At 38.0% G+C, this 18752-nt stretch overlaps 3 protein-coding genes across 6 annotated transcripts in view; 2 read left to right on the top strand and 1 right to left on the bottom strand.

Annotated features, from left to right (window-relative positions):
• SLC25A27 (solute carrier family 25 member 27) overlaps nt 1–8068 on the top strand; it is a 42534-nt gene extending 34466 nt beyond the window's left edge. The window contains exon 10 of the transcript XR_004056828.1: nt 7956–8068. The gene's annotated coding sequence lies outside the window, so the exon portion shown is untranslated. The remainder of the gene's footprint in view (nt 1–7955) is intronic.
• On the top strand, nt 11–14104 carry TDRD6 (tudor domain containing 6). Of its 2 annotated transcripts, XM_010356493.2 has the most exons (4): nt 11–6298; nt 7956–8080; nt 9681–9770; nt 13551–14104. In XM_010356493.2, the coding sequence occupies exons 1-4, from the start codon at nt 250–252 to the stop codon at nt 13587–13589; spliced, it is 6303 nt and encodes a 2100-aa protein (XP_010354795.1). In that variant the 5' UTR covers nt 11–249; the 3' UTR covers nt 13590–14104. The 2 variants fall into 2 exon arrangements, with proteins under 2 accessions (XP_010354795.1, XP_030784666.1); XM_030928806.1 differs by lacking the exon at nt 9681–9770.
• A 1862-nt stretch (nt 14105–15966) lies between these two features.
• Nucleotides 15967–18752, bottom strand: part of PLA2G7 (phospholipase A2 group VII) — a 32697-nt gene continuing 29911 nt past the window's right edge. For 2 of the 3 annotated variants that reach the window (XM_030928807.1, XM_030928808.1), the window contains exons 11-12: nt 16787–16935; nt 16180–16331 (exon numbers count right to left, since the gene is read on the bottom strand). In XM_030928807.1, the coding sequence (XP_030784667.1) occupies nt 16201–16331; nt 16787–16935 (280 nt within the window). In that variant the 3' untranslated portion in view covers nt 16180–16200. Of the gene's footprint in view, nt 16332–16786; nt 16936–18752 lie in introns of all 3 variants that reach the window. The other variant, XM_010356502.2, reaches the window with a different exon arrangement.

The following is an 18752-nucleotide window of genomic DNA, read 5'->3' as shown; positions in this document are numbered from 1 at the left end:
GCAGAGCGCAGTAAATGCGTACCGTAGGCGCGACCTCGGGCGGTTGGTGGGGCTACCGGGTCTTACCAGTCGCTGCGTGAGTCCCGGAGGGGGGGTTGCTGAGGAAACGCCTCTCCGGCGTCCTTCCCCTCCCTGGGGTCCTTTGAACATAGTTTGGCTGGGACTCGCCTTTTGGCGGCGCGGAGGATTTCAAGGCCCTGACGCGCGGCCCTGAATTTCCGGAAGTGGGGGCCGCACCGCGCCGTCAAGATGTGCTCGACGCCCGGAATGCCGGCGCCAGGGGCCTCGCTGGCCCTGCGAGTATCCTTCGTGGACGTGCATCCCGATGTGATCCCGGTGCAGCTGTGGGGGCTGGTGGGCGAGCGGCGGGGCGAGTACCTGCGGCTGAGCCGGGAAATCCAGGAAGCGGCGGCCACGCGCGGCCAATGGGCGCTGGGCAGCGCCTCGGCCTCGCCCGGCGAGCTGTGCCTGGTGCAGGTGGGGCTTCTGTGGCACCGCTGCCGCGTGGTCAGCCGGCAGGCACAGGAGAGCCGTGTCTTCCTGCTGGACGAGGGCCGCACCATCACTGCCGGCGCAGGCTCGCTGGCGCCCGGGCGCAGAGAGTTCTTCTACTTGCCCTCGGAAGTGCTCGGCTGCGTGCTGGCGGGCCTGGTGCCGGCAGGCTGCGGCGCGGGCGCGGGCGAGCCGCAGCACTGGCCTGCCGACGCTGTGGACTTCCTTAGCAATCTTCAGGGCAAGGAGGTGCACGGGTGCGTCCTGGACGTGCTGCTACTCCATCGCCTGGTCCTCCTGGAGGTGCCCGATGTGTTCCAACAGATGCGGGAGCTGGGCCTGGCCCGGCGGGTGCCCGACAGCCTCTTCCGTTCGTTGCTGGAGCGCTATCTCACAGCGGCCACTGCTAGCGTGGGCTCTGGGGTCCCGGTTCTCTCGCGAGTCCCGCAGAAGCAAAAGCAGCCTGGTCTGGATTACTTCTATCCCCAGCTGCAGCTGGGCGTGACGGAGCCCGTGGTCGTAACCCAAGTGTGCCATCCCCACCGCATTCACTGCCAGCTCCGCAGCCTCTCGCAGGAGATCCACCGCCTCTCTGAGAGTATGGCCCAGGTATACCGGGGTTCCACAGGGACAGGGGATGAGAACTGTACCAGCGCCACCTGGGAGGAGAGGGAGGAGAGCCCAGACAAGCCGGGCTCTCCTTGTGCATCCTGTGGCCTGAATGGACATTGGTACAGAGCACTCTTGCTTGAGACTTTTCGGCCCCAGCGCTGTGCCCAGGTGCTTCACGTGGACTATGGAAGGAAGGAGTTAGTGAGCTGCAGCAGCCTTCGGTACTTGTTGCCTGAATATTTTCGAATGCCGGTGGTGACCTACCCTTGCGCTTTGTATGGACTCTGGGATGGTGGGAGAGGCTGGTCTCGGTCACAGGTCGGTAATCTGAAGGCACTGATACTGGGCAAGGCAGTGAATGCAAAGATTGAATTTTATTGCTCCTTTGAGCATGTATATTATGTCACCCTGTATGGAGAAGATGGGATTAATCTGAACCGTGTGTTTGGAGTACAGTCGTGTTGCTTGGCTGACCGAGTCCTTCAGAGCCAGGGAACAGAGGAAGAGGAACCAGAAACATCTCCTCAGTCTCAGTCTCCTGCTGAAGAAGTAGATGAAGAGATTTCACTCCCAGCCTTAAGATCTATCAGGTTAAAGATGAATGCCTTCTACGATGCACAGGTAGAGTTTGTTAAAAATCCTTCTGAGTTTTGGATTAGGTTGAGGAAACACAATGTCACCTTCAGTAAGCTGATGAGGAGAATGTGCAGTTTCTATTCCTCTGCCAGTAAGCTGGATGGTGTAGTTTTGAAACCTGAACCTGATGACCTTTGCTGTGTCAAGTGGAAAGAAAATGGTTATTATAGGGCCATAGTCACCAAATTGGATGACAGGAGTGTGGATGTATTCTTAGTTGACCGAGGCAATTCGGAAAATGTGGACTGGTATGACGTACGGATGCTGCTTCCTCAGTTTAGGCAGCTACCAATATTGGCTCTGAAGTGCACCCTAGCTGATATTTGGCCTTTGGGAAAAACTTGGAGCCAGGAGGCAGTTTCCTTTTTTGAAAAGACTGTGCTCCACAAAGAATTAGTCATCCATATTCTTGATAAACAGGGTCATCAATATGTTATTGAGATTCTTGATGAATCAAGAACAGGGGAAGAAAACATCAGTAAGGTAATTGCCCAAGCTGGATATGCCAAGTATCAGGAATTTGAAACAAAGGAAAATATCCCAGTAAATGCCCACTCCCAAGGGCATGTTTCAAATCATTTTACTACGGAGAATAACAAAATACCTTTTGCCAAGACTGGAGAAGGAGAGCAGAAAGCCAAGAGAGAGAATAAAACCACATCTGTTTCAAAAGCTTTGAGTGACACAAGAGTTGTGACAAATGGTTCATCTGAACTAGTTGTGCAGGAAAAAGTGAAAAGAGCATCTGTTTATTTTCCTCTTATACAGAATTTCTTGGAAATTAAGCCAGGCTCCTCTTGTAAAGGAGAGCTGGAAGTTGGAAGTACAGTAGAAGTCAGAGTGTCTTATGTTGAAAACCCTGGCTATTTCTGGTGTCAGCTGACCAGGAACATACAAGGACTTAAAACTCTAATGTCTGATATTCAGTACTATTGCAAAAATATAGCTGCTCCTCACCAGGGAAACACGCCTGCTTGTTTGGCTAAGCGAACGGTAAACAGACAATGGTCCAGAGCACTCATTAGTGGTATACAATCTGTGGAGCATGTCAATGTAATATTTGTAGATTATGGAGACAGAGAAATGGTATCTGTGAAGAATATTTATTCAATTGGTGAAGAATTTCTCAAGGTTAAGGCTCAGGCTTTTAGGTGCAGTCTTTATAATTTAATTCAACCAAATGGTCAAAATCCCTTTGTTTGGGATGTAAAGGCGATACAGGCTTTCAATGAATTTGTAGATAATGCATGGCAAAAAAATCTAGAATTAAAATGTACAGTATTTGCTCTGGCTTCAATTAATAATGAAGAACTGTTTAACATTGTAGATTTGCTAACACCCTTTCAGAGCGCATGCCATTTCTTGGTAGAAAAGAGACTTGCGAGACCGGTAAAACTTCAGAAGCCTTTGGAGTCCTCTGTTCAGCTACATTCCTACTTCTATTCTACGCATGATATGAAAATTGGAAGTGAAGAATTAGTGTATATAACGCATATTGATGACCCTTGGACATTTTATTGCCAGCTGGCAAGAAATGCAAGTATTTTAGAACAGTTGTCATGTAGTATTACACAATTAAGTAAAGTTTTGCTGAATTTAAAAACATCTCCCTTGAACCCTGGAACCTTGTGCCTTGCCAAGTATACTGATGGAAACTGGTATAGGGGCATAGTAATAGAAAAAGAGCCAAAGAAAGTCTTCTTTGTTGATTTTGGGAATATTTATGTAGTAACAAGTGATGATCTGCTTCCAATACCTAGTGATGCATATGATGTCTTACTTTTGCCCATGCAAGCTGTCAGATGTTCATTATCTGATATTCCTGATCATATACCAGAAGAAGTGGTGGTGTGGTTTCAGGAGACTATTTTAGATAAGTCATTGAAGGCTTTAGTTGTAGCAAAAGATCCAGATGGAACACTGATTATAGAACTATATGGTGATAATATTCAAGTTAGTGCTAGTATTAATAAGAAGTTGTGGCTACTTAGTTACAAAGATAGAATAAGAAAAAAAGAAAGTGAAGTGCTCCCTTCTACAACTGAAAATCTTGCAGAAAAAAATGAGAATATGAAGTTGCCATGTACAGAGTATTTAAGTAAATCAGTAGGGAACAAGTTACATAATAAAGAAATTTCAGAACAGTCATATAAACCTAAGATCAACTCATCATACAAGGAACTCAGACTTTTACAAAGTTTAACAAAAACAAACTTAGTCACTCAATATCAAGACTCTGTGGGAAATAAAAATAGTCAAGTGTTTCCATTAACAACAGAAAAGAAAGAAGAAATTTGTGCTGAGACACTCTTGAAAACAGCAAGAGTAGAAGCCACTCTTTCAGAGAGAAAAATAGGAGGTTCATGTGACAAAGATTTGCCTCTGAAATTTTGTGAGTTCCCACAGAAGACTATAATGCCTGGATTTAAAACAACTGTATATGTTTCTCATATAAATGATCTTTCAGATTTTTATGTTCAATTAATAGAAGATGAATCTGAAATTAGTCATCTTTCAGAGAGATTAAACAGTGTTAAAACAGGGCCCGAATATTATGCAGGTCCACCTTTGCAAAGAGGAGATGTGATATGTGCTGTTTTCCCAGAAGACAATTTATGGTATCGTGCTGTGGTCAAGGAGCAACAACCCAATGACCTTCTCTCTGTGCAGTTTATAGATTATGGCAATGTTTCTGTGGTTCATACTAACAAAATAGGTAGGCTTGACCTTGTTAATGCAGTATTGCCAGGATTGTGCATTCATTGCTCCTTGCAGGGATTTGGGGTTCCTGACAATAAAATCTCTAAGAAAATGATGTATTACTTTTCCCAACGGACCAGCGAGACTGCAATAAGATGTGAATTTGTTAAATTTCGAGACAGATGGGAAGTTATTCTTGCTGATGAACATGGGATCATAGCAGATGATATGATTAACAGGTATACTGTCAGTGAAAAATCTCAAATAGAACTTTCTACCCAAGTAATTAAAGGTGCCAGTTCAAACTCTGTTAACAAATCAGATGTTGACACTTCAGTATTTCTTAACTGGTATAATCCGGAAAAAAAAATGGTAAGAGCTTATGCCACTGTGATAGATGGACCTGAGTACTTTTGGTGTCAGTTTGCTGATACAGAGAAACTTCAGTATTTAGAAGTAGAAGTACAGACTGCTGGAGAACAGGTAGTAAACAGGAGAAATTGTATCCCATGTCCTTATATTGGAGATCCTTGTATAATAAGATACAGAGAAGATGGACATTATTATAGAGCACTTATCACTAATATTTGTGAAGATTATCTTGTATCTGTCAGACTTGTGGACTTTGGAAACGTTGAAGACTGTGTGGACCCAAAAGCACTCTGGGCCATTCCTTCTGAACTTTTGTTGGTTCCCATGCAAGCCTTTCCATGTTGCCTCTCGGGATTTCACATTTCAGAAGGAGTATGTTCTCAAGAGGGAAATGACTATTTCTATGAAATAGTAACAGAAGATGTGTTGGAAATAACGATATTAGAAATCAGAAGGGATGTTTGTGATATCCCTTTAGCAATTGTCGACTTGAAAAGCAAAGGTAAAAGTATTAATGAGAAAATGGAGAAATATTCTAAGATTGGTATTACTAAAAGTGCTCTTCCCTATGAAAATACGGACTCGGAGATAAAGCAGGCTCTTGGGTCCTGCAATCTTGATGTAGGACTTAAGAAATTAAGTAATAAAGCTGTCCAAAATAAAATATATATGGAACAGGCAGATGAGCTTGCTGAAAGAACTGAAAAAGATGTAAACAATATCGGAACCAAACCAAGTAACTTCCGTGACCCTAAAACTGATAAGATTTGTGAAGGTTTTGAAAACCCCTGCAAAGATAAAATTGATACTGAGGAACTGGAAGGTGAAGTAGAGTGTCATCTTGTTGACAAAGCAGAGTTTGATGATAAATACCTAATTACAGGATTTAACACATTACTACCACATGGTAATGAAACAAAGGAGATACTAGAACTGAATTCACTTGAGGTGCCACTTTCTCCTGATGATGAATCAAAAGAATTCTTAGAGCTGGAATCCATTGAGTTACAGAATTCTCTGGTGGTGGATGAAGAAAAAGAGGAGCTAAGCCTGGTGCCACCAAGTATGCCACTCTCCCAAGAGTGTGTCACAAAAGGTGCCCTGGAGCTATTTACAGGGCAGCTTCCTCTCACCTGTGAAGCTGAGAAACAACCAGAACTAGAGTTACCTACAGCCCAGCTGCCTTTAGATGACAAGATGGATCCTTTGTCTTTAGGAGTTAGTCAGAAAGCACAAGAGTGCATGTGTACTGAGGACGTGAGAAAGGCAAGTTGTGTAGAATCTTTTGATGACCAGCACAGGATGTCATTGCATCTACATGGAGCAGATTGTGATCCTAAAACACAGATTGAAATGAATATATATGAAGAAGAATTTATAGAGTATAAAAACAGGGATGACATTTCAGCATTGATGCCTTTGTTCTCTGAGGAAGAAAGCAGTGATGGAAGCAAGCACAATAATGGTTTACCAGATCATGTCTCAGGTATGTGAATTTTTTTTCCCATTTACTTTTTTTATTTTGGTTGTTTGTTTATTTATTTGTTTGAGGCGAGGTCTTGCTTTGTCATCTAGGCTGAAGTGCAATGGTGTGATCTTGGCTCACAGCAGCTTCTGCCTCCTGGACTCAAGTGATCTTCCCACCCCAGCCCAGCCTACTGAGTAGCTGGGACTACAGGCGTGTGTCACCACGCCCAGCTAATTTTTGTATTTTTTGTAGAGACGGTTTCGTCGTGTTATCCAGGCTGGTCTCAAACTCCTGGGCTCAAGCAATCCTCCTGCCTCAGCCTCCCAAAGTGTCCTTTTACTTTTAAGTTTAACATAGTGACTTTCCAAAGTTGTTGTTTGTTTTAAAGAAAAGAGAGTAATTCTTACATGGATTTCTAAAAAATAATTTTTTGTAAAAAAGATTAAAAACCTGGGAAGTGAATCAGATTGGATTTTATGAAGGGTATTTTAAACTTGGGGAAAATATATTGTGAAATCAGTGCAAAATTTTATATGCTGGAAGAAATGCTGAAATATTAGTTTTGTGTTTAAAAATAGAATGCTTAAAATCTGAGTCTCCAAAAGGTAATCACATTTAAAATGTAATCACATTTATAATCAAGAGGGCAAGTGTTGGTAAGTTTTATAAAACATGGTATTCCCTTGCCAAGTACTACGGTAGGCATAAATTTACAGTAAGGATTATTTTAACACGGTCTTTTAGACTTAACTGTATCATGCATTGATCTTGCAATTCATTAGAAACCCTTAAACAAAAAAAAATAGATGTAGGTAGCCTATATTAATACTTTGTCATGAGTAAATCTTGGAGAACATCTATTATATTAACTTTTTTATAAATTATTTTTACTGCTGTTTTCTTTGCTACTTAAAAATTTTTAAATGAGTAACTTTTAGCTTTTTATAATCAATGCTATACTTTTTAAATGTCAATTTTTGTATTATTAAATTTGAACCATTGTAAAAATAAGGAAAATAATGAAATAGAATGAAAATCAACAAGAAGTTATCAATGTTAACACCATGATGTATTTTCTTTTTGTTGTCTTTTACCGTCTTTGTGTGTGTCTACTACACAGTTTTAAAAACAATTTAGATCATACTATCATACAGTATTGAATCCTGCATTTTAGTCCCTTAAAAATGCTTTCAAAATATTTTAATTGCATTGTATGCCATCCTGTCGGTACACATAAGTTATTTAAGTATTTCCCTTGCATTAGATATTTATTCCTCATTGTCACATTTAATAATAGTAAGTATTAACTGTGATAAGAATGTCTGCTCATTTGTAACATGCTGCTTTGTTATAGAAATGGCTGTTGTAAGTGTAAAAGACACTTGTCTTAATAGTACCATATTTTATTAGCAATTTTCAATGTTAGAAATCAGATTCACATCCTTATGATGGTGATTTTTTGTTTGGTTTGTTGGTTTAGAAAAGCAGTTAGAGATTATATGGGGGAGGGGCGCTAGAAGAATTTTAAACAAAATTGAGGGAGACAGTCATACCAATGTACTAATTACATGATATTGATGATATAGAAATAATGCAGATTAGGAAAATGCTTTGCTTGCATATGTTACATTAAGGAATTAAGAGATATGCATTGAGTCTTAATTCAATTTGGCAGCTCAACCACAGAACACCTACACTCTGAAAGCCTTTACTGTTGGATCTAAATGTGTTGTGTGGTCAAGTCTAAGAAACACATGGTCTAAATGTGAGATTTTAGAAACAGCTGAAGAAGGAACAAGGGTAAGTGACGTTTAAGTCCTTTATCTCCAAATGTTTTTGCAGACAATTAAGGAAATTTTACCAGACTCTGTCAGACTAGAGAATGCAGTTGAACAAATGTTTACCTGTTTGTTCCCCCTGATAATTTGATGTAATGCACAAATATTTAAAATCTCCATATATAAGAGTCATAGCAAGAAATCATCCTAGGCTGTATCATCTCTCTCTCTCACTCTTTCTAAATTCTGTTAGTCACCTAGTTCCACACTTTACGCATCTTACCTCTTAGTTGGAATTTTTTATATCTAATGCCACTACCTTAGTTGAGTCATTTCACAACTACATTTCTCTAATAACCTTCTATTTTGTTTGCTGCTTCTAGTCTTCTTTAAATTGATGGTCCACGATGTCAGGGTGAAGTTTGTAAAATGCAAATTTGTTTACATCATTATTGTGTAAAACTTATTAGGGACTTCCAGTTGATTGTGTTTCTCCTGTGATTTGAAAATCACCTGTTTGAGAATTACCTGCTGTATTTTTTAATTGTATTATAGATTCCTAGGCCTTGGCCTGGCCTGCTAATTCAGAATTTCTGGGGTTAGGATTCCAGAATGTGCATTCATATTCCATTAAAATTGGAGAGCCCCTGACCTGGAACATAAAAGTCAAGCTCATTAACATGGCATAGGAAATCCTTTAGGGTTAAGTGTTTATGTACTCTCTTTGGCCCTAATTCTTTATATTTTGTACTTTATATTAGATGGACATCAAACTTCTTGGCTTCTCTTACGTATACAATCTCCTTGCTGTTTTGATATATTTAATAATTCACTTCTATTTTACCTATATTCCATCCTGTTACCAAACTGGTTAATTCCAATTTACTTACCCATTGCATCTACCAGGGAGCATTCACTGATGTTGTTTTCTAAATTTATCCTTGTCCTCAACCTTCCCCCCCTCCCAAAAAGGCCTTATTTCTGTATTACATTCCTATACCCCTTACTACAGAAGTCTGTACTTCTATAGTGTATTGTAATTATCTGCTTAGAGGTCTTTCCTCCGCTAGATTTTGAACTATTTGATGTTGAAATTTTATCCATCTTTGATCACCAGTCATAGATACTCTGTATATGTTTGGGAAACTGAAGTAGCATGGAGTTTGAAACATAAGGTTGAAGTTCAATACATTCATTTTCATTGTTTTTGAAAGTATTTCATTTTAGGGCCAGGTGTGGTGGCTCATGCCTGTAATCCTAGCATTTTGGGAGGCCAAAGTAGGTGGATTGCTTGAGCCAAGGAGTTTGAGACCAGACTGGGCAGCATAGTGAAACCCTGTCTCTACCCAAAATACAAAAAATTAGCTGGACATGGTGGTGTGCGCCTGTAGTCCCAGTTATTCAGGAGGCTGAGGTGGGCAGATTGCCTGAGCCCAGGAGGTCGAGGTCACAGTGAGCTGTGATCCTGCCATTGCCCTCCAGCCTGGGCGATGGAGCAAGACCCTATCTCAAAATAATAATAATGATAGTATTTCATTTTTTAAATAATTGCTCTGGTACATAAATCAGTTATTTTTTTGAATTGGACACTTAAAAAAAAAAAAACTTGTTTTTTCCTGTAGGTTTTGAACCTTTCAAATGGTTTGGAGGAGATAGTGAACCCTGAGAATGTCTGGAATGGCATACCCAAATCGGATAAGCGTCCACCTGAGGTATGGAATTCTATAAGTAGTAATTAGTGAGAGCATTGTTCTTCATTTTGAAAGGTGATTTAACAAACTATTTCCAAAGCCCTTGCGTTTGGAAAAATGGGAGAAAAACCCTGTGATAATAGTTAAAAGCAGCAATAACAAAATGGATGATTTTGGTCCTTATGCCAAGTATTCTTCTGAGAAAACTAGTTATTAATGTTTTACTCCTTGATTAGAAAATGTTTTGGTGTTCATGACTCTCATAAAATATATATTAAATGCAGAAAACCTGGGAAATACAGCAATATTAAAAATGAGAAAGTAACAATCACCTGTAATATACCCATCCAGAGACAAGTAGGTTGACCAGTTTGGTTTTCTTTTATAGTTTTTCTGTTTATATGTAATGTAAGTATTGCATCTACATAGTTTAGACACAATTGATTTCATCCTATGTGTAGTTTTATATTCTGATTTTCTTCATTTAAGACTCTATGGTGGGCAATTTGCCGTGACATTATGATGTGTCTGGGCATTTGAGTTTATCCTGTTTGGGGTTGGTTGAACTTCTTGAACTTCTCACTTCATAATCTTTGCCTGATAGTTTTAATATCTGGTCCTCTTGGGGTTTGTAGCTGTTGATTTTCTTTCCCCTAGAGAAATGGTCAGCTTTCCTTGGTTCTTTGTATGTTGAGTAATTTTGGATTATATCCTGAACATTTTACATATTATGTTTTAAGACTTTGGGTCCTGTTAAAATCTGGAGAATGTTTAAGTTTTTGTTATAGCAGATGATTGGCTGGTTTCAATTCATACCACATGTTCTGTTTCTCTTTCTGTAGTTGGTGATTCTCCTGTTGGTTTAGTTTTCAATGCCTTTGCTGTTCAGATCCTCCTGGTACATAAGCCACCCAGGGTAGTCAGGGACTTTGGTCAGTGGTTTATATAATAGTTAGGTGTCAGAGACTTCGCTGTGCTTGTTTGGCTCTGTTCTGCATGTGCATAGCTCGGGGCAATCCTGAGACTTACAGTTCACGTGTAGCGTTAGGAGTTAAATATTTTCAACTCTTTTCTCTCTGAGATGTTCTCCACATTTTCTGGCTCCCAGGATCTTGTTTTATCCAGCCTCCAATGGCCCCTTTTTCTGGTCCCCTAGCCAGACAGTATTTTTCTCTCAACCTCTGTTCCACCACACAGTTCTGTTTGATTGCACATAAGAAGCAGATAAAGAGATAACAAAAACAATCTCCTATTACCACTCTTCAGACGACAGAAAGTTCTTTTCCTGGTTCCACTGGCTGGAGAGATGGGTCATCTCTCACATTTGTAGGTGCCTATGTTGCCATAGCTGTCACCAGGCAGTAACTGGGGCTAGCCACCCTCAGGGCAGGGCCAGAGGAAAAACAGAAAAAAAAAAAAATAACACCACAATACAGCAAAGAGATTTCCTACCTATTTCTTACTCTCTAGCATTCAGGGTTCCTTTATCCCTAGTCCACTGACTGTAAATAAGAAATTTCTCTAGAATTTTGCTGTCTACCCTAGCTGGGCAGTTTTGATTTGGCCCACCCTTAGATCAAAATCAGGAGACAAAGAAGTAAAAAAAAGAAAAGGCCTGTGAAACTCACTCCTGTTGTGAGTCATTATTCACGTTTTTACTTTAATTCTTAATCTACCTATTCCTGTTCACTTTTGAATCTTTGAGTAGTTGCTTTTTATATTCTGTCTAGAATTTTTCGTTGTAATCAGTGATAGAGAGGTTATAGTCAGCTTATTCCATCTTGGCTGCACTCAGAAGGCCATAGACAATATTTAATAGCTGAATAATGCTGCATGACACTAGTGAGCCATGATGTAGTAAATATTTCCCATAGTGTTGGATATTTAGGTCATTTGAAATTTTTACCCTTAAAAATCATTGAACATCTCTCTTTACATTATGTTAATTACTTTTTTGCTTAGGTCAGAAATAACAGCCTACTACACTTTTTGCCTCAGTATTTACTAAAACTTTTTACATTCGGGTTGTCTCCATCCATTAATTATGAAGAATCCAGAGCCAAATGCATACATATGTACATACAAGATTCAGTTTGGATAAAGTTCTCTATCCCTGCCACATAGAAAAGAACTATTTAGGACTATTTAAAGTAAACATAAAATTATGTATCTAGATAAGTAAATAGATAACTACCTCTGGCTTTGACTAAGCCAGTTAGCAGACATATAGAAATTACTTATGAGTAAGACTCTAACATTTTTGATTTGGCTACTAATGACATTTAAATATCCTTCCCTCAAATTTGAGGAAGCTCTTAAATCTGGATACCTGTCTACAAATGAGCTAGCTTTCCTTACAAAGTGAATATTGTACTATGCATGAATTTTTTATGATACCTCAAGTCACTATGATCTAGGAATCTAATTACTTTTTTTAAAAAAATGGTTTCTTATCTGAGTTATTTTATTTTACCATAAGGGTATCTTGTTAATTAGTTTCTGTATCACATAATGCATGCACATGTTGCTGTTGGTTGTTAAAAGGAATATAGGAGAAATATTTCCCTTTTCATTGTCTTTAATAAAGCATCTGTGGCTCTACATGGATACTGTGTTTTAATAACAGCCCCTTGAACAATAATATGCCTCCCTCCTTCACCAATTACCAGAGTTGTTGGGGGTTTGGGAGCTAAACATTGGAAAAGGGTACTTTACGCCCCGTGTAGAGTGCTCCAGGGGTATGTTCTAGAGAAATGAGTATTTGAAGAATAGAAAATGTACTTCACATGATCCTCATTATAAAATCAGATTGTCATAATTTTGATAAAAATACATTTCGTTGTTTACATCTTTTCTGGCTTATCTGTGGTTCCATTTCTGATTTGAATTATTTTGTACTCATGATAAAGAATCAATAGCAATTCAAAGGTTCCTTTTGTTAGGCTGTATCCCAAAGAGTAAGGAAAGATCTTTACTTCATGTCATCAGGTGATACCACATTTAAAGGTAACTTGTGTTTTTAAAACAAAATACTTTTATCACCCAGAATTACAGTCTCTTAAAAATACTGTTATGCTGAATCCCTCAAACAAAAATGGTTTATCAATTTCTCTGGACATAGGTAGCAGGGAAGAAAAACTACTTTAGGTAAAAAAAAAGTTTAAATATACTTATGGGAATAAATAACCAAAATGAGGATTTCTTGAAATATAGGAAATTTGTTAATTGAATTAATCTTGAAAGTTAAATTATGAATGTGATAAATTCACATTTTAAAGAATTTTATCTGTTAATTAACTCATATGTTCAAATGATCTTTGTTAAATAATCTCTTGGAATTTTTGAATCTTTAGTTTATATAAGATTCAAATTATTGGTTGGTTCTTGGTATTGCACATTCTTGTTCATAAATAATGCAATGTTCTTAGAATTGAGGCACGTTGAGAATAAAATCAGCTCATGATAGCTTTAATATCATGTGAAAAATATATACAAATCAAAAAGGACAAAGAACTAATTGATTATCAGCCTTGTTCACACCATTCTAGCAAAATATAAAATATGCCAATTTCATAATTTTTTAGAGAAACTTGATTTGATGGTACAGTGTGAGAACCAAAATATTAATAATAAAATAAAACATTATTTCTATGGAAATAATGCCCTGTAGTAACTAGACTACTCATCTGTCCCCTCTCCCTTTTAGAGAACATTGCATTTGTCACGGTAACACCCGTGGAAATAAATTTTTTTGTTTGTATGTTTCTTTCTCAGTTTGAAGTTTTTCTCTTTTTGTTTCAGGGGTTTGGAGATGATGGAGATTTAATTGTGGATCTATAGCTGTGGCCAATCAGTCAGAAGCTGCCCTCGAACAAGTGGCATCTTACCCAGACCAACAGAATATTTGAGAAAATTGAAAACATGTAACCACAAGAAGTTGTCATTTTCAAAAACTTTTATATAGGTGGAAAACAAAATAGGTCTCAGGTTGACAGTGGAGTATATTTATAGTGATACTGTTGTATATATGGATCTGGGATCTTTCTTCTTTATTGTCTTATGTTTCTAATTAGTTGGAAGGATTTATTTTGCTAAACAGTTCACTAACACATTACATTTCAAAAAACTATTTTGGTACCTTTCAAATACAGTGTTTACATTAAAATAGAAAAATAAAGGCTCATGACAAGTACATTATTTGATTCTACTTAGGATAGCTTTTTAGCAGGATCTCCTTCAGAATTTTTGTCTTGATTTTGAATCTTTGCCTGTTTGTCTAAACATTTGACTAACATTCTGTTTGAATTTGGAAGTATTCTAATACAAGATTTGAATAAAGTTTATCCTTAAATAAAGTTTATCCTTAATATGATGGTCTCATTTTATTAAAAAGGAAATAGTTCTCTTAAATATACTTGGTTCCATCTCTCCTCTATAATGGAGGATTGGAGAAAGCACAGTAATTTTAAATGTTAGTTCTTATGTATTAGTCACTTAGCTTGTACTTTAAATGCATTTTTTCACTTTAATCATCAACTTTGAAGTGCGTATCAATATTATCCATATTTTATAGGTGAGAAAATTGAAGCTTATAGAAAGGTTAAATAACTTGTCTAAGGTCAGATAGCTAATGAGTCTCAGAGGCTTGATCAAGCCCAGACCTACCTAACTTTAAAGCCCATGACTTTTTAAACATGATTTTGCAAAGTATAGATCTTAGCTTTTGGAAACAGATCTTAGCTGTATGCTGCTTAACAGATATGTGACATGGGCAAATTATGTAATATTTTGAGATTGATCTCCATCTGTAAAGTGGTGATGATAAAACCTTTCTTGCAGTGTTTTTTAACATTAGAAATAATTGATATAAAGTCCCTGAAAAGGTTTAGGCATTTGGTAAATGTTTCCTTTCCCTGAAAAATACTCAGTGTGCACTATATTAGGTTATTTCTTTTTAACCTTATTAGATATTTTCAATAGTTATTTTCTCCTTTCAGCATCAGCATGCACCACCAACAAAAGAGATTGTAAGAAAAAAAAAAGAAAGTGTTGAATGGCACATCCATACAGTTGGAATGTTTATTTCTAAAATGAATGGGGAAAAAATGTTTGCTAAATGAGACTGGGGTAAAGTTGTATCTCTGGGAAGCATTCTCAGACTCTGAAGCCTAATGGAAATAGAATTATGAACCTTAAAAACCAGGTATAATTTCAGTAAGTAGAAGGGAGAGAGGTTTGCATTAAAAGTAATTGAGGTAGATGAGTATATTACTTATTCCTGGAATAATGAATAGACAAGTTTGGGTTACTCCCATAGACAATATAATGTGAATTGTCAGGAGCAAAGCTCAGGAGAAGATGTGTTAGGGTCAGATTATAGAAAGCTTTCAGTTTCAAGCTGAGTTTAACTCCCTATTTTAAAAAATTTAATCTGAATGGCTACAGAGGTAAAATTTCTCAGAATTAGTGACTTTGCACCTGACACCACTAAGATAGGACTAGGGTACCAAATGAGTGGTAAAAATTTGTATATCCCTTGGGAAATAAAATCATTTTCCATGATTCCCATATTTATAAGTGTATAAATTAAGCTATATTTTTATCTCCATTTAATCGTGTTACTCTGTTTTACTACTACATATAGAATTGAAAACATAAAATTGGAATATGAAGAAGCTAAATGTAATTCTGAATGTTTTATTATGCTTCACAGCCTTTGTGTGAGTAATGTATTTTAACTGGAATCCCTGCTATATGCTGTAATACCTATGGAACCTTTCTTTAGTAAGTAGAATGCCTTAAAGAATTAAAGAAAATGCCAAAAATTACCAATTTTCTCTAATCCACTGCCTTTGCCTCATCTCTAATATTCTTAACCCTTCTCCACTCCTTATTTTTAGTACCACCAATCCTGTGCTACAACAATGGGCTTTTGCTTGTTCTAATTTTTCTTATCATGACCAAAAGTCAAAGAGAAGTGCTGCCAAATTCTACCTAGAATATCGTGTTGCTAAAATTAAACTCTACCACCCATAGTAGATAATAAAAAGCAAGAAATTCTGTTTTTAACTGTATGTTTAGAGGGTCTTGTATCATTGCAACAGGTTTTCACTGGCATTTTGCCTGTTTTAATCTGCTTGTCTGTCAATGTAAAAACATGTTTTAACTTCGACACTAAAAAGGAAACATCTTTGTAAAATTAAAATTTAGGCTGATATGAATATTGTATGCTGTATTCTTTCTTTACATCTAAAGGGAAAAAATTAGTTCAAGCTTCAATCACGATTACAGTATAGCCTATATTTTAAAATATGAGTCATTTGGGAAAATACATTAAAAATCTCTCTGTCTCTCTCTCTCACACACACACACACACACACACACACATACACACACACATAATTTTAGGCAGTTTTGAAGCAAGACTTTTAAAACTGTTTTAATCCTAATTCTAATTCTCTGTTCCTGAAGAATTCTGTAACATGATGTATTGATTGGTTGTATTAATGTTGGTCCCCGGAATAAGATTCTCATCATCTCCTTCAATCAAGCAGTCCCACTGATCAAAATCTTTATGAAGTCCTGTAAAATATAAAGTGTTAATGAACATATTAAACTTTTGAGAGCATTAAACAGTTTGGTGCCCCTAGGTGGCAATACAGATTTACAAATTACCCAAGTTGCATTAGGATGGTAGAGACAATGCTCTGTTTCAGCTGCCCCATGGCTGCTTTAGCAGCTGAATGCAAACGGGATAGGAGTGAGGCAACCTGCTGTCAGTGTCCTCAACATGGAAGTCCACTCTAGGCTTCATACAAAGACTATTAGCTTTAACAGTTGGGTTTGCTTTCTATGATATATATGATGTAAAGCAGCAAAATTGACTCTCAAATTTCTGTTTTCAAATTGATTTTACTGCTTTGTTCCATTGTAAACCAACTGGAAATAGTTTAAATGGTACTAAAGCTGTATTAAGATAGATAGGTTTGTCCTGAGATTCATCTGGTTTATTTCATGAAAAAATATTAGTTTCTTACCTAAATGCTTTTGTAAGAATGCTAATGAAGCTTTGTTGCTAAGATCAATCGCTACATCTGAATCTATATCTCCCTTTAATTTGAGCATGCGTCCAATTATTTTGCCAGTTGCAAAAGTGAAGTCAGCAAAATTCTGATGGACTGAACCCCTAAAAAAAAACAAGACATTTAAAAGTCACATTGGTTGATAAAATTATTATTTTTTTAGTTAGGGTGTAAGAAAGATACGGGTCTTGTTGGTCTGTTTACTGAAAACCAAGGAAGAAATAAAACTTGTAATTTGATCTACTTAGATGTATTTCAAGGGTCACAGGCTGTTTGTTTAGGGATCCCAGAGTATATTCATCTTCCCTCTAGAAAAACAAAGAATCTTGGTCTTGCTTGGCATCTTGATTTTAGAAGAAATGAGTCTTGCTTTTTAGTGAATTGGAATACATCCAATTTGTGTGTTGAGGGTCCCTGAACTCACAGCCAGAGCCTGCCACCTGCCCTCACCACTGAACATGGTATGTATTTGATGCTAGTCACTTTAAATTTAAATCACTTTAGATTTAAGCCTTAGAGGAAATAGATTTCAAACAACACCTTTCCCAGTTTTAAACTGTAAGCACTTTATAAATATCATTTGCACTGCTCTCTACATTCATCAATAGCCTAATGTCAAATAGAATGGCCTTTTTTCAGTCCTCGTTTTCTACCACCACTGGGACATTTGACACTTGATGGCTTTCTTGCACCTTTTTTCTTTTCGCTTCCTTAACGTTGCACCTTCCCTTCTGACACTAACCACTCTATATTCTTCACTGGCTCTTCACCCATTTCCCGTTGGCTGAAAGTAGGCATTCCTTACGATTCTGTTGCCACACCAATTCTTTTCTCACTTTGCAATCTCCTCTACTTCAAATGTTTCATCTATGTTACCATGTGAATTATGTAATTATCCAGTTTGTGGCCAGACATCTATAAACAGACTCCCCCGTTCTCAAGCCAAGAAATTGTGAAGTTAAAAGACATCTTCCCAGCCCCGCCCAAAGCTACTCTGCCTCTTGACTCTGCTGGTTCTTATAAGCAAACCATCATTCTTTTAGTTTTCTAAGCTCAAAACAGGGCCACTTAACTCCCTCTCACTCTTCCCCACACTGTAGTAGGAAACTTGAATGTCAGAAACATAAAAAAGATAAAACGGCAAGATTACAAGAGAATTGCGAGCAGAAGCTTGGATGCTCTGACTGTGGAGAACTGGCTGGAGGAGGAGAAATGGAAGGAGCAGTATTAATGACAGGAGATGCAGTAAAGAGGAGGGTCATAGTAGCCAAGGGAGCAGGAAGAGGTGTGGTCAGCAATGTTGAACAGATGCAGAGAGCAAGGTTGAGACTCTGAAGAGGCTGCTGGTGTGGCATGCAGCAGGCCTTTAGTGTCTTTGTTTTGGCATGCCGGTGGGGGCTCAGGAAGCTAGACCATAAGACTCAAAGAGTGGGTAGAAGTAAGCACATGCAATAACTAATATTTGTTATTCTTTGACAGTTTCTAGCAGAGAAGGGAAGAAAGAAAAGGTGAGAGCCTAGCAAGGAAGTAGGGTTGAGGGAGGGTTAGGTGTTCTGTATTATTTCTGTTTTAGAATTAGAGAGTCTTGCACAGACACATAAGCTAAATGAAGTCCTTGCCTGAAATACCTAAACCCTTCCTTACTATCTAAACTCTCTTGATCTAAACAACATCCAATTTTAGTGTCATCTATGAATCCTTTTCCGTTGGAAGAGACCCCTCTATTCTCTGAGCCCATAGTGGTTATTGCCTATACTCTGTATGTTTCATTCCTGCCTCTTCTCTTTTCCTAAATAAACCAGATTTCAGATAGGAAAGGGGTGAGTTCAGGTCCATCTTTGCTTTGTAGTATCTCATTAAGAGTTCAAAACCTTATCAGGAGTTCTTTTGCACCTCCAGAATACAAGAATTGCCAACACTT

Source organism: Rhinopithecus roxellana, chromosome 4 (genome assembly GCF_007565055.1).
Source record: "Rhinopithecus roxellana isolate Shanxi Qingling chromosome 4, ASM756505v1, whole genome shotgun sequence".
NCBI classification, from domain to species: domain Eukaryota; kingdom Metazoa; phylum Chordata; class Mammalia; order Primates; family Cercopithecidae; genus Rhinopithecus; species Rhinopithecus roxellana.
The sequence above is the reverse complement of the archived record's forward strand: the minus strand, read 5'-3'. Positions and strand labels throughout refer to the sequence as shown.